This window comes from Electrophorus electricus, chromosome 8 (genome assembly GCF_041902795.1).
Source record: "Electrophorus electricus isolate QZ-2024a chromosome 8, ASM4190279v1, whole genome shotgun sequence".
Lineage (NCBI taxonomy): Eukaryota > Metazoa > Chordata > Actinopteri > Gymnotiformes > Gymnotidae > Electrophorus > Electrophorus electricus.
Window position 1 is genome coordinate 29,322,117 of NC_137504.1, and position 13,421 is coordinate 29,335,537.

The following is a 13,421-nucleotide window of genomic DNA, read 5'->3' on the forward strand; positions in this document are numbered from 1 at the left end:
AGTGCGATTCATATTCTTTTCCAAATGAAAGATGAAATATTTTTTATGGGACTCTACTTGTGCCAAATGACAACCATAGAAGCAGATGCTTAAGTCTTGCTGCAAACAGTAAAAGTCCAGAATGCTTAAGTCTGCTCATTTATAAAAATGTGTGTCTGTAAGGTCCATATGCCACACAAACCTGTCCTATAGAATTTTTCCATTTCCTTTAGATGTTAGGTGTTAGTTGTATTTCTGATAAAAACTTTGATGTTAGCCCACATTCTCTGAAAAAGGTCTTTGTACAAGGCCACATTTAAAGCTTGTATTTGTCATGTTTCTTTTTTTGTCACTTGCTAATGACATTTTTTTGGCAGACACGATACCTCTGCTTTTAGGGGCAAATATATAAAACGGCCAAGCCTGACACATTATCTTTAACATATACTGAATAAGAAGAACTATATCACTGTTAAATGTGCCATGACAAAAGGGTTCCCATTAATGCCGTCGCACTTAGCAAGATGAGGCAGGCAGGAAAAAGCTCTGGGATCTCGTCATCTTTATTGCGTTCTTACAGCTGTGAGCCCAGAGTCGCCAAATCGAATGAAGAAGGCGAAAATTATACATCTGTCCTTCAGAATTTTACCTGACGCCAAAATAAGAGCAGGGACATTACTGTATTATAGAACTCTTAGGAGGTTTAGATGAGGAAAGTTTAAAAAAAATTAAAAATTATAGACGCTGAGAATATAAAAGACAAGGCCGTTAAGATGCGCATGCGCGCGATGACCACCGCCCATCAACCAAACAGACCCCTTCCTCTGACTTCTCATCGATCTCACTGCTAAGAGAACTATTGAATGGCCTTGTATTTAGATGACTTATTTTCTCCCAAACACTTTCTCTGAGCACTCTCAGAATCCAAAGATGCAGAAGGTCCTACGTTACTCTACAAAAGGCAACCGGTGAACATCGTATTTTCTCAAGGAAAAAAAAAAAAAAACCCAGCTCATAAAGGCAGGGCTGAAAGGCAAGGTGTGCCTGTTGTATCCATCCCGCCTTCGATCCTGAGGATGCTGTTTTGAACAGGACCAGGATTCCTATTTATCATCCACATGCCTTTGAAACAGTAAAGACTGAAAATTGGGTACTGGGGCCAATATAAAGAGATGGGCAGATGGTAAAAAAAAACTTAAGGCCAGCAACAAAAGCTGCAGTTACGCTCATGCCAGCATGTCTAAACCAACTCGTTTTGACTTGGCTCCATAATACAAGAGGTTTGGAAGGCCGTTAGGTGATATGGTAACGATGATGATGGAAAGATCTAGTCTGCAAAGTTATTTAAGAATACATGGACTCGTCCTGTCGTACCCTCCACACTGCTAACTTCTCCGAGTTTAGCAGGTTAATAAAATAAAAATAAATAAATAAATAAAAAATTGCTCATCATTTATACTAGACTCAACTTAAACATTAATAACACTGATGAATGTATCAATTTTAAAAGTATATCTAAAATTAATTCCATACTTAATGTTAAAATTTCATGTCAAAAAAATTACACGGGTAGATAATCTTGCCACTTTTCTACTTGGAGGGATAGTATTGCATTGTTTGTCAAACTTGAGTAGCTTGGCATTAACTAGTAGTGTTATGTAGTGTTATGATTTATGACGTGTTAGGTTCCTGGTTAAACATCATCCAGTTATCCAAAAATGAAGATCTTGAAAATACATCCGTTTTTAGTGCAGGTATTAAACCTTTATAGCAGCCATTTGGTTCCACCTTCTCATGAGGCTAATGTGAGCCACAGCCATAGAAAACATTGTGATTTATATGACTATACATTTCCATTATTGCACTTTGACGCAAAAGGGTTGGGTTAAAATGCCCTCGAGGTGGCTCTACTCTGCTACCCTCCTTTACGCCACTACGGCATGTTTGACCTTGTACATCAGCCCTGTTCAGCTACTTCATTGAGATGGCATTACATATTCAGGAGCTCACAGTAATGGCCTGAGGGTGCACCTGCACCCCGATTATGGCGTCATCTAAGAGCTCGAGATGTTTCGGCTTGTTTTATGGCTAAACCGGAGTGGTATGCAGGAAGCGTCCGTTTTGTGAGATGCGGGCCAACTCAGGATTTGGCCTTTTTGTGGGTGGAGCAAGGGTGGGGCTTTTTGGGACACGTTGGTCCAGTGAAGTTGGCATGACTGATAAAGAGTGTGCGGAGGAGGGGCGGTATGTGCTGATGTACATGTTACGGATGGAGAGAACATGCCAAAAGTCAAGATGACGACACTCCTGACGGCCATCCAAGTGTGGACGGAAGGATAAGTGGATCTCATCGTGACAAGTGAGTGTGATAGCAATGCAAGTCTGGGATCTCCCTGGCCTGCATAAAGCTACATAAAGTCATTTTAAAGAGGCAGCTTAGAGTAGCTTTAAATGAACTAGACGGTGAGAAAATAAAGGGAAATGAAGAGGATGACATGCTGGTATACGGTAAAAGTGAAGACGACGACACCCAAAGTGTGAGATGCGTGTGAGGAAATTCCGTGTGAAAGGCCATCTGAAGGCCACCACCTGAAGCTACTCGTAGCCTGCGCATAACTTTGGACAACTAGTAGTCAAAGCTAGACCACTGCAACTCGCTACTTGCTGGTCTTCCTCTAAGAGCCATCAGACCCCTACAACTTGTCCAGAATGCAGCAGCTTGATTGGTATTCGATCTTCTGAAGTTCACACATCGCTCCGCTGCTGTGCTCCCTTCATTGGCTTCCAGTAGCTGCACGCATAAGATTTAAAAGCTAGATGTTTGCCTATGAAGCCAAAAATGCACCAGCCCCCTTAATACCTGATAACAAAGATCAAAGCCTGATCCGTACCTCAAGTACTTTGAACCTCAAATACAGCTGGGCTTGAAACACCATGCTTCAAAGACAAGCACGGAGACTATTCTGTCCTGGCTCCTAGATGGTGGAATGAACTTCCACATGCTGTCCGGACAGCAGAGTCCCTTGAAGTTTTCAAACGCAGACTGAAGACCCATCTGTTTGTGGAATATTTAAAAGACCACTGACCCTGCTCCTAACTTGTCTAACTGAAACTAGCACTTATTGTAGGGTATTCTTTATTACACTGATGTTGACTAACATACTGTAGTACTTATTGTTTATGGCACTTATCTCGTTGTCTGAGATAGAGCTTATGTATTTTGTACTTCTAGGCATCAGCAATGATCCCTGTATTTCTACAGTATTCTAGATCATTGGTATACTGGACTCTAACCTGCTGTAAGTCGCCGTGGATAAGTCGTGTTGCTAAATGCTGTAAATGGAAATGAAAGGCCAGCGTCTACAGTGAGCAGCGACTGACAGGAGGGTCTGATATCTTACCCAGCGACACCTCTGATCTTACTGGCTTCCACTGTGGTGACGGAGTGCTTGGCTCCAGACTGCTCCTCCCAGACCACGTTCCACTGGTTGCTCTGTGACTTAGTACTGAGGAGATTCACACCCTTCTTTGCTTTAACCCTGAGAGAGAGAGAGAGAGAGAGAGAGAGAGAGAGAGAGAAAGGTTTAGAAACGATTAAATCATCTCTGTATCACTTCCAGGAGAAATGAGAGGAGACGTATCTAGATGTTGTATAGCCATGACCCAGTTTACATTCCTGCGATAGTAGGAAACATCAGGGATAGCTGCAGATGAAAGATCATCTTCACTGAGGGCAAGAAAAATCCTTTAAAACAAGCTCAATTTATCCTTGGTATTAAAAGAAGGCAAAACACAGCAAAAGGACAACTCAATAATTACCTGCTTAAAAATAACTGCTCTGTGAGAATCATTTTTGATTTCTAATGACTTTCAGTTTATTTATGACAATATTAGAGTAATGTTAAATTATGGTACTGGATTATATGTTATTATATACTTTAACAATTTGGATGATAACCCAATCTCACCCATCCAACAAACGATAGTACCGTAGACTAATAGTCTTTGTTAGAGATGAAACATCCTCCCAGCTGGTGTTTTAGTGAGGAGAGCAGGCGCATGTCCACAGTTTGCAGCACTCTGGTTTGAGCCAACAATGGAATTCTTTCTTAAAGGTGATTAAGTGAACAGAGTGTCTCATACCTCCTACTGTAAAGCAGAAGGTTGGGGCAGCAGTGCACAGACACATACAAACAACATAAAACACACACACACATGCACGTGCACTTACAAACCCTGCGCTGCGAGCTTTCCTGCTGAGATTTAAAAAGCTCTGTGCAGAGCTTTGAAGAAAGCTCTGTGCAGAGCTTTGAAGAAGACCATACAATTATTTATTCACGTCACAGATACTTTCTGCCGGGACAAGCCTTTATTAAGACCCACAGTGCGGAGATGGACTACTAAACAGAAACAGCTCTTCTCCCAACTTCTCCAAATCTTCAGGGGTCAATTTATTAAAGGGGCTGTGCACGTGGGGTCCTGAAAGATGCATGACACACTATACGCAGCATGGCACACCCTAGCTAACCATTAAGTCTGTAAGGACACTATGTTCCAATCCTGAGGTTATCTGTCTGAGAGATTCACATACATACATATACATACATATATATATATATATATATATGAAATATTCCCCACTCTCTGAGGTCTGGGAGCTTTGAGGGTCCTGAGCAGTATCTTAGCTGCTTAGACTGCACTCTTCTGGGCGGCGAGCTCTGATGTTGTTCCTGGGACCTGCCGGAGCCACTCTCCCAGTTCACAGCCCCTAGTGCTCTGATCATCATGGAAACCACTGCTGCCTTCCAGCTCTTCTCTCAGCCCTTGGTATTTTTTGAGCTTTTTGGATTCCTTGTTCCTGATGTTGCAATCACTTGGAATTTTATATATATCTATATCTATATCTATCTATATATATCTATCAATATATATATCAACATATATATATATATATATCAACATATATATATATATATATATATATATATATATATATATATATATATATATATATATATATATATATATATACACACACACACACACACATTTTCTAGGAGTCACCACAATGTCTTACTTGTTTCACTCCGTTCTGTAGGTTTTTCACCTTGATCTGTGTCAGGCTGATTGCCATCTCTGGGATGATAAAAGGGTTTTACTGAGGTCTGTTTGGCCATGCACATGGATAGTCTTTTTGCTAGCGACAAATTTAGCCCTGGTGACAAAAATCAAGCCGTGAATTTTTTGATGGAATGTTCATGCGTCACCTAGGCAACAACCATGAACCCAGACAGCTATGCGGATGTGCGGTAAGACTGCAGCATAATCTGTTGCATGTTGGGGCCGGGGGGGGGGTGGTTACAGAAACAAGTGCCATGATGTGCAAAACAAAGCTTGGCAGTTTCAGTGGTACCACCAATGAAACCAGCGATCTACGTTCAACCAAGTTTCCTTGTGGTCAAGCTTGCGGGGGGTGTTGCTATCTTATGGAGTGAGGTTTCAACAACACTGTAAGCTGTTGCAGAGGTCATTCATTTAGTCATTAATTAGCCGCTAATTTTTTGCAAGAGGCCTGAAAATTTCCTGACAAGTCTGTTTGCCATGATTTGCATTCGTAGAATTTGGCCCCCTATTTAAAGATTGGCTTGTGATCAGTTATGCAGCTACAGAAAGTGCCAAAAAAGCGAGGTGGTGGGTCTAGCATAAAAAGGACAGCCTGCTGGGTGTTCTCTGGATGCTGGATAACACCTTTAAAAACATGTTTGGTTACAGGTGAGTTTGGCTCCCGCCGATATGGCGAGTGATCTGTGCTCGTCTTCGACGACTGCGGACTGCTTGGCGGCTCTCTAGGCAATCGGCTCGAGCTCTTTGATATCAATCTGGCTTATCAGGCTAAGTAAACAGCTCAGAGATCTCCCCGCAGTGCAGAGCTGTAACTCCGAGAGGACGGAGGAAGAGACGGCGAGAGACTGCGAGAGAAAGGGAGGCGGAGGGAGGGAGCGTGCGCCGGGAAGATTAGACGCCGAGGAGTTATCAGCGGAGGAATCAACAGCTGCCGGTGCTCATCTGATGGAGAATTGGCTAATATCCTGCATGCAGAAATCAGAGGAAGAGACCGAGAGGACAACAAGTGACGTTCAAACCCTCCCACAAAACCCAAAGTGGGTCAAAGTCATGAAATCTGTACCCATAGTTACCCATAGTAGACGACGCTAGGGACCCGACGCTAGGTCACGGTCAGTACAAATGTTTAATAATAAAAAATCTTTCAGATGAAGAGAGACATGTCTGGGAGAATCGGAGGACAACAGCCTCGGTGTTCAGTGTGAAGAGGCTTTCAAAGCCCGTTAGGTAAGCGCAGACAATGGGCTGACCAAACTCTGAGACCAGCGATGAAACATTCATTGACAGAGCAGTCTTTCTGCAGGATTAACCCCCAATGGGGTTTCAAAGGCTACCTGCCATTCCTTTTGAGCCGTTTCTTCCAACTGCACCTTGCTGATAAAAAAAAATAAACGCGCACACACGCACGCACAGTCCCTCCATTTTTGAGGGACCGTCAAAGACCAACAGGGACAGGTTCAGTCAGCCTCCCATTCCAACAAGTGCTATGAGAGGGGCCTTATCTTACCGCCACTGTTGGCCTACCAAAGAGAACGGTGGTGGAGCAGTCCACGCACCACCACTTACAGGATATCAGGTCTCACCAGCTGTCAGTACAGCATCAAAAAAGACAAAAGTGGTTTTGAACAGGAGCGGTGGAACCACCTACTGCGCATGAACACAGAACTCTGTGGACAGTGGGAGGCATGCGATTAAATTCGAGAAGTCTCGCTCATGGATTTTTTTTTTTTCCTCTTAGCCCATGGCCCTGATCAGAGCCACTAAGTATCTACAGATGCTGAGGCTGAGCTAACACGTTTCCCTAAGCAACGTGGCTGCCGTGTTCAGAAGTTCATTGTGACGAGTAAATCCATGGTGTTTTGGTATGGTCAGGGGCAGATCTGGGAAGTCCACCGCCCCGGCACAAACACCGCCTGTCCAGAACAAGTGCAGTTGCTTCTGCTGTTAAGGGGTGTGGACGTGCTACGTCCATCCGTCGTCCTCTGCTTTAGTGTGTTTCATTTCAGACAGCTGGTGTAAACAGAGCACAGCGAAGTATAATGACAAACAATGGAGCAAAATAGAATCAGGCTCATTCAAATTCAATCAGGAGATCTTTAATAGGAGAAATAGTTAAGTATTAAGGATTCAAGATGCTTTAGCAATTGGATAAGTGTACATTACTATAACTGAGAAATATTGGCATTCTAATTTTCCCATGACTTCTTAGGTACTCCATATTAATTGACTGTAATTATTTGAAGCAGTCATGTAATTTGAAGTTTCAGGTCCCTGAATGCCTTTAAACTGCACTCCATGTTGTCATACCAATAAACTGAATCTTCTGGGTATCTGGTGCATTCCCTCCGCATGTCATCCCAAGCATTTGAAAACACAACCCATCTGTACAGAACTGGGCAATATCTTCATATATTTTCTTTCTCTCTCTCTCTCGCACGCTCTCTCTCTCTCTGTCTGTCTGTCTGTCTGTCTGTCCCCCCTCAAACAGCTGTCTCAGCACTTGCAGACATCACGTGGTGGCCTAGGAGCTCAGCACAGCAATTAAAACCGGGATTTGTCTCTCTCCCCCTTCCCATCTCGCGAGACCAAGTCCATGGCTGGTGATCTCCCATTGGCTGGATTCTGGAGGCCATGGCGGGAGGAGTTATCAGTGATGGATAACTCCGGCTTTCTCTGCCGTCCCCGCGGTGGTCTGTTACCGCTTTAAAAAAAAACAAAAAAAAAAACACATGCACCCAAACCACTGGAAAGTAAGAAGAAACCACTGTAAATAAGCAGGAAGGGAAATGTCAGAGGCAGCGTGTCCCTGGGGCATTAGTCTCTCTGTCTCTCTGCAGGCATCCGGATCCCGCTGCCTGCCCGCCGGCCCATGGTGCTCCCCAACACTGTTTTTTTTTATTATCTTTTTTTAATTTCCTCCTCTCATCTGTAGACACCAAATCCTCCATTACTGTCCTCTGAGCAAGTAAGCACTTCAGAGACAACTTTACCACTACAGATAGGAAGCTAGAGCAAAAACACGCAAGCACGCACACACACACAAACACACACATACTCACACACATGCCAGTCCATTATTTAGCTATCCATGCATGCTAACGGCCATAGCAGATTCTGACCTCTTCTTTCCATTGTCATGTATCCATTCATAGGACTCTTGGCTAGTTCCATGCAGGCAAATGTCAGTGTGTCATGCAAACTAGTACAGCAGACGGGTCTGCAGTAACCTATCGGGGGGGGGGAGGACTTTCGCAATGACTTTGAACTTACTTAAGCTAGCGTGAGAGGTCTCTACTTAAGTTACTGTAAGAGCTGACATGTAAAAACTAACAGTAATTATGCAAAAATAGCTGCTTCGCTATATAGCGCTGTAGGCTATAATTATTAGTCGGGCTTCCTGTCTCTCTTAAGCCATATAAGCCACATGAGGAGCCAGACCACAACATTGCTAGATTCCTGAGGCATGGGATCTGCGGATGTGTTGGGAGCAATCCTCTCCCATCCGGGGGAAGGGGAGGCCTGACTTCACCAGTTCTCAGGCTGTAGCTCCCCAACTCCCCTGCCACCTGGCAGCTGGGTGGGAACAAACGCACATTTTCAGTGCTTAAGTGTGTGTTTTTCATTTTTTTCAAGGACGTGAGCGAGACAGCAAGACGTGAGCTCACATCGCGTGGACGTTGTGTACTGTGTTTAAATCAATTACTATTTTCTTTTTAAAAAAGAAAGAAAAAACCCCCAAAACCTACAAACAAACTAACAGAAAAACACTATAAGCTGTACAAGCAGATTACATTCTCATCTGCTGAAATTAATATAGGCTGTGAGGATATTATGCCCTGTGTTTACACAGAATGCCTTTAAATCTGTAAACAAATAAACAAACACCCAGTTGAGTGGATGAACTTGATTAGATTCTCTGAATCACGTTATGGTTACGGTTGACTGCGAGCGCTTGTTCAGACATTTGATAGACTTGGTCATGATGCTGACTTCACTCATATCACAGGGATATCACAGTAAGAGAGAGAGAGCTTCGTGTATAATACAACAGGAACTCCGAATGCAGTCATCAAGGCCCTAGACATTATCATATAAAAACAGTGTTTTATTCAGTGTTATTCTCATGTAATGGGATAATGACTAGTAATATATAATACTGTAACAGGGCAAGTAAATAAAAAAAAACTGTAATAGTAATGTAATAGTAAACACTGTTGCACTGGCAGTACTGGCAGGAGAAGGAAGGAGACCCTTTTCACACTACTCAAAGTGGCTTAGTGCTGGTCCATTGTAGAGGCTGTTCACCACAGTATCTCCAGCAGCTGCAGGTAGTGATAACTCCTACGCAGATCAGAAAGAGCAACCGGTGGGTAGGCGGGGGAGATGCAGTCACAAACCAAAGAGAAAAACAGGAAAAAAGAGCAAGAGACACAGGCAGAAAGAGAAAGAGAGAAAAGGAGGTGGGGAGAGGGAGAGAGAGAGAGAGAGAGAGAGACTGTGGGGAGAGAGCAGGAAAGACAGAGACAATCCTCCTGCCCAGAACACAATTATTGTAAGTAGTTTTTCCATCAGCAGGTTGCTGGTGAAGGAGCCCTGGGTGAGCTGAAACCTTTCCTGCCATGCAAATGTGGGTCTAAGCGGGAGGGGAGGGGGGGAGGGGGGTGAGGTTGTGCTCTTCAATTTGTTTGATAAGACGAGCAGAGCGCAGTTCTGCTTGCCAGGCTCCTGGCATTTCTCACGTTAGTGGAGAGGGAAGATGACTAGACGCTTTTGTCTTCGCTCCAAAGTGGAGATGTGTTGCTTATTTGGGCCGAGGATGAGAGGGGCAGGTTTCAGGGGGGCTGCGTCATGCGTCACATGCCGGACCACAGCGATCTAAGTGACCTGCCGTGCAGCACGCGGGTGGTGCTAAAGAGACGCGGCGGAAGAAACGCGTCCCTGCTGTCGTGCTGAGATGAAGCCTTAAGCAGTGGATGAATCCTAATAGGATAAAAAGACCTGATGTCACAATCCGATTGGATAGAAGGGACAGATCTAGTGAAGAATTAGCATATTTAGATGCTCGGCATGCTGGGACTGATTTGAGGGCAGAGTGAAAACCGCAGGAGGGGGTAGTGGTTGAAATTAAGTACTAGGAAGACGGTCATTGTTATGCAGTGGTTCGCTGAGATTTTCCATCAATGCTGGCATGCACCCTCTGCTCTCTGCCCTCTCTGTTCACTCTCCCCGTCGCTGCGAGAGAACAGAGACTGACACCAGATATTAATTTGAAGGGAAGATAAATGCCATGCCAAGCTCTTCTGAAGATCAACCAAATATCAGATTCTCTCTGGCTCTGAGTGAATGTGAAAGACAATAAACGAGAGTGTGCAGTGCAACAGAACCACGATAACACTGGAACAGAGAGAGAGCGAGAGTGAGAGAGAGAACAGAATGAAAAAACAGTAATCCTGATAGAGGCACTCAAAAAATGAAAACGGACAGAAACACACACACACACACACACACACACACACAAACCTGCACGCACACACACAAAACACTGATTGCTAATGTTTTCCCAAACCTTCTCCACGAAGTGACAATAAAAAGTGGAGGTGGGTTAAGGTTGGCACAGCGGCTTTCCACATTAACCCTCTGCCAGAGATGATGAAACACTGCTCTCGCTAAATCCCCACCACCGCCACTTCCCTTCTTAAATAAATCACTTCCAGCGTCCCACAAACCAGCTGCTCAGTGGAATGTTCGCTGGGCCTTGCCAACGGATTCTAATAGCTAATCAAGGAATCACAGCTCCTGCGCGTCAGTGTGTGGACCCCACAACAAATCAGCACAACTGTTCAAGGAATGACAGGAAATGATTTCGATTTAGAAGAAAACATCAGCAGCAAATTACTTCATTAATCTAACATGGACTAGACAGCATGTCTCAGAAGTGCGAGCCCAGTACAGAAAACCGCACTCAAGAATTTGCTCTGCAAGTTCTTCACTAGGTTGCTATGATGTTCTAAAGAAGTGGGGAAATTGTCAGCCTAAGTCCTTCTGCCAAGCTCAAGCTCAAGCCAGCATGATGGCTGCGCACAGAGAGAGAACCGTTTCAAAGGTTTTCCGACTATACTGGACCCATCCGGCTCACGGTGGGCTTGATAATGGCCAGATCAGGTGCGCCTGGGCAGGAGAAACTCGAAAGCTGCAGGACTTCAGCTAAAGATCCCAGGCACAGTATATTCAAATAAAGACTAAAGACACCTGGCATAGTATACACAAATGCATTACAATTTCAGGAGAGGATTTTTTGACGCTTAAACAATCTTGTAGTTTTGAAAAATGTGTTCTTGAATAATAAGTATCAACTTGGTGTATATTTTGTTTTGATAAGACATAAAGAATGAAGAAGTCAAACATTTCTTGGTAGTGGACTTACACCTTTAGACCCTAAGGCAGTTATAGTAGTCTAACAGTATGATAGAAAACTAACTGTTGTGAGCTAGACATATATTTGCACAGCTAAAATGAGAATCTCTGATCTGAGAACAGTTTTCCCTCTGGCTTCCTAAGCCTGGACCACTGTTGGGTTCAAGAGCAAAACTGACTCTGACACCTTTATTGTGCGTATATGGCCGTTGTCTTCAGAGCGGCTCCTCAGCATAAAGTGCAATGCACCGTACTGGCCAGCAGGAGGCCAGATTCTCCAGGAGCTGGGCCCCCTCTTTGTCATATTTCATAAATGCAAAGCGGTGCTGGTCAGAGTAAAGAGAGCAGTGTCAGTTAGCACCTGTAATCTCCAGGTCAGGTTTGTGCCAGGTTTATGTTCAGACATTCTACACTGTGTAGCCCTCTCAGACAGATCACGCCAGTTCAGCACAACATATCCTTCCTCTGTGGAAACTAGCTGTGTGGAATGAAGCATTCAGATGAAAGAGAGAGAGAGAAAGAGAGAGAAAGAGAGAGAGAGAGAAAGAGAAAATGGTGGTACATTGATGTTTGCTTATCAGAAATGTGGTACAAGTGCCAGCAGGTAGTTGTTCTTGGGAAGGGGAGGCATAGACCTGTGGCTTTGAACATGCCTGGCAAGCCGTTACTCAGCAAGACCCCTGGATGACCCTCCCCACAGGCGGTTTAATAGACTGGACCTATCCACAGCAGACCCCGCCCCAATCTACTTCCCCAGGTGCCATTTGAATTGCTTCTGTTAAACTCTTCCTCTCCCTCCCTCTCTCCTTCTCTTTCTCTCTCCCTCTCCCTCGATGTTTCTATGCAAGGGCCCTCTGTCCCACCCTGCAGCTCTGTTCTGCTTAGTCACTCCGAGGGTCACATTCATTTTCGACCCTCTAATATAAATCTTTCCTTCCCTCTTAATTGCCATACACACAAGCACACACGCACACATGCAGGTTAAATCCATATCTATGAATATATTTACTCACCATCAAGATTACTGTTTCTAGATTACAAGTTCCTGGAGGAACAGGTGGATAACGGAAGGTGCTTCTGAACGACTGACAACTCACGTGCCTAACCTCAAAAAACTATCCTCCACAAGACAGGGGTAATAAAACATGACATTCCTCTAAAAAAACGAATAAAACAAAACAAAACAAACACGGGTGGCAGCCCGCACTAGCAGGGAGGATATCTCTTAACGGACTGCGACGCGCACTGGATGTTAACACGCGCTGCCGTGCTCCGTCTTTATGACTCGCAGTTACGCGTGTTTGTGCAAGTCCCGACGGCAACAGAGGCAGAGGATGACGGCGGGAGAAAGAATTAAGGCGAGGTAATGAGAAAGTTGAGGAGACGTGGGAGAGAATGTTTAGAGCAGCGGGCTGGAAGAGAGGAAGCGACATGACTCGGGGAGAGACAGAGAAATAAGGAACATAAATAAAGATAGTGAGATGGGTGGGTGGTGAAAGAGAACACCGCAAATGATGGTGGCTGCTGCCATGGCGATCTGAACTCCGTGGCCCGCCAGGAACAGAAAGCTGATTACCCCACGTTAAGGCCGACAAAGGCGTGTTCGCGTCTCTGTCGCCGCCGAGCCGGCCTCACGCGACCCCCTCTTCCCCCACGAGGACAGGTGGCCGCGTGCCTGCGGGTGTGCGCGAGAGTAGCACCTTAGCGGCTCCGCTCCGCAGCGCGCGCCGCGCACTGCTGGCCTAGCATTCTCCACCAAACCGGCGCCTGCAGAAATACGCTGAGGCACGCAGTCGCTCAGAACTCCCTTTGCTTCCCCCTGTCGAAAACTGCAAGACTGCGACTGGCCAGCCAGCACCAGCCACTCTGCTGGCAACCCACTCGCTCTCCACGCACGTGTTAAC

General features: G+C 44.9%; 1 protein-coding gene across 4 annotated transcripts in view; it reads right to left on the minus strand.

The window, feature by feature from the left end:
- tmem132e (transmembrane protein 132E) overlaps positions 1–13,421 on the minus strand; it is a 187,259-nt gene that overhangs the window by 31,971 nt on the left and 141,867 nt on the right. For all 4 annotated transcript variants that reach the window (XM_035527035.2, XM_081718916.1, XM_027004227.3 and 1 more), the window contains exon 3: positions 3,381–3,518. In XM_035527035.2, the coding sequence (XP_035382928.2) occupies positions 3,381–3,518 (138 nt within the window). The remainder of the gene's footprint in view (positions 1–3,380; positions 3,519–13,421) is intronic.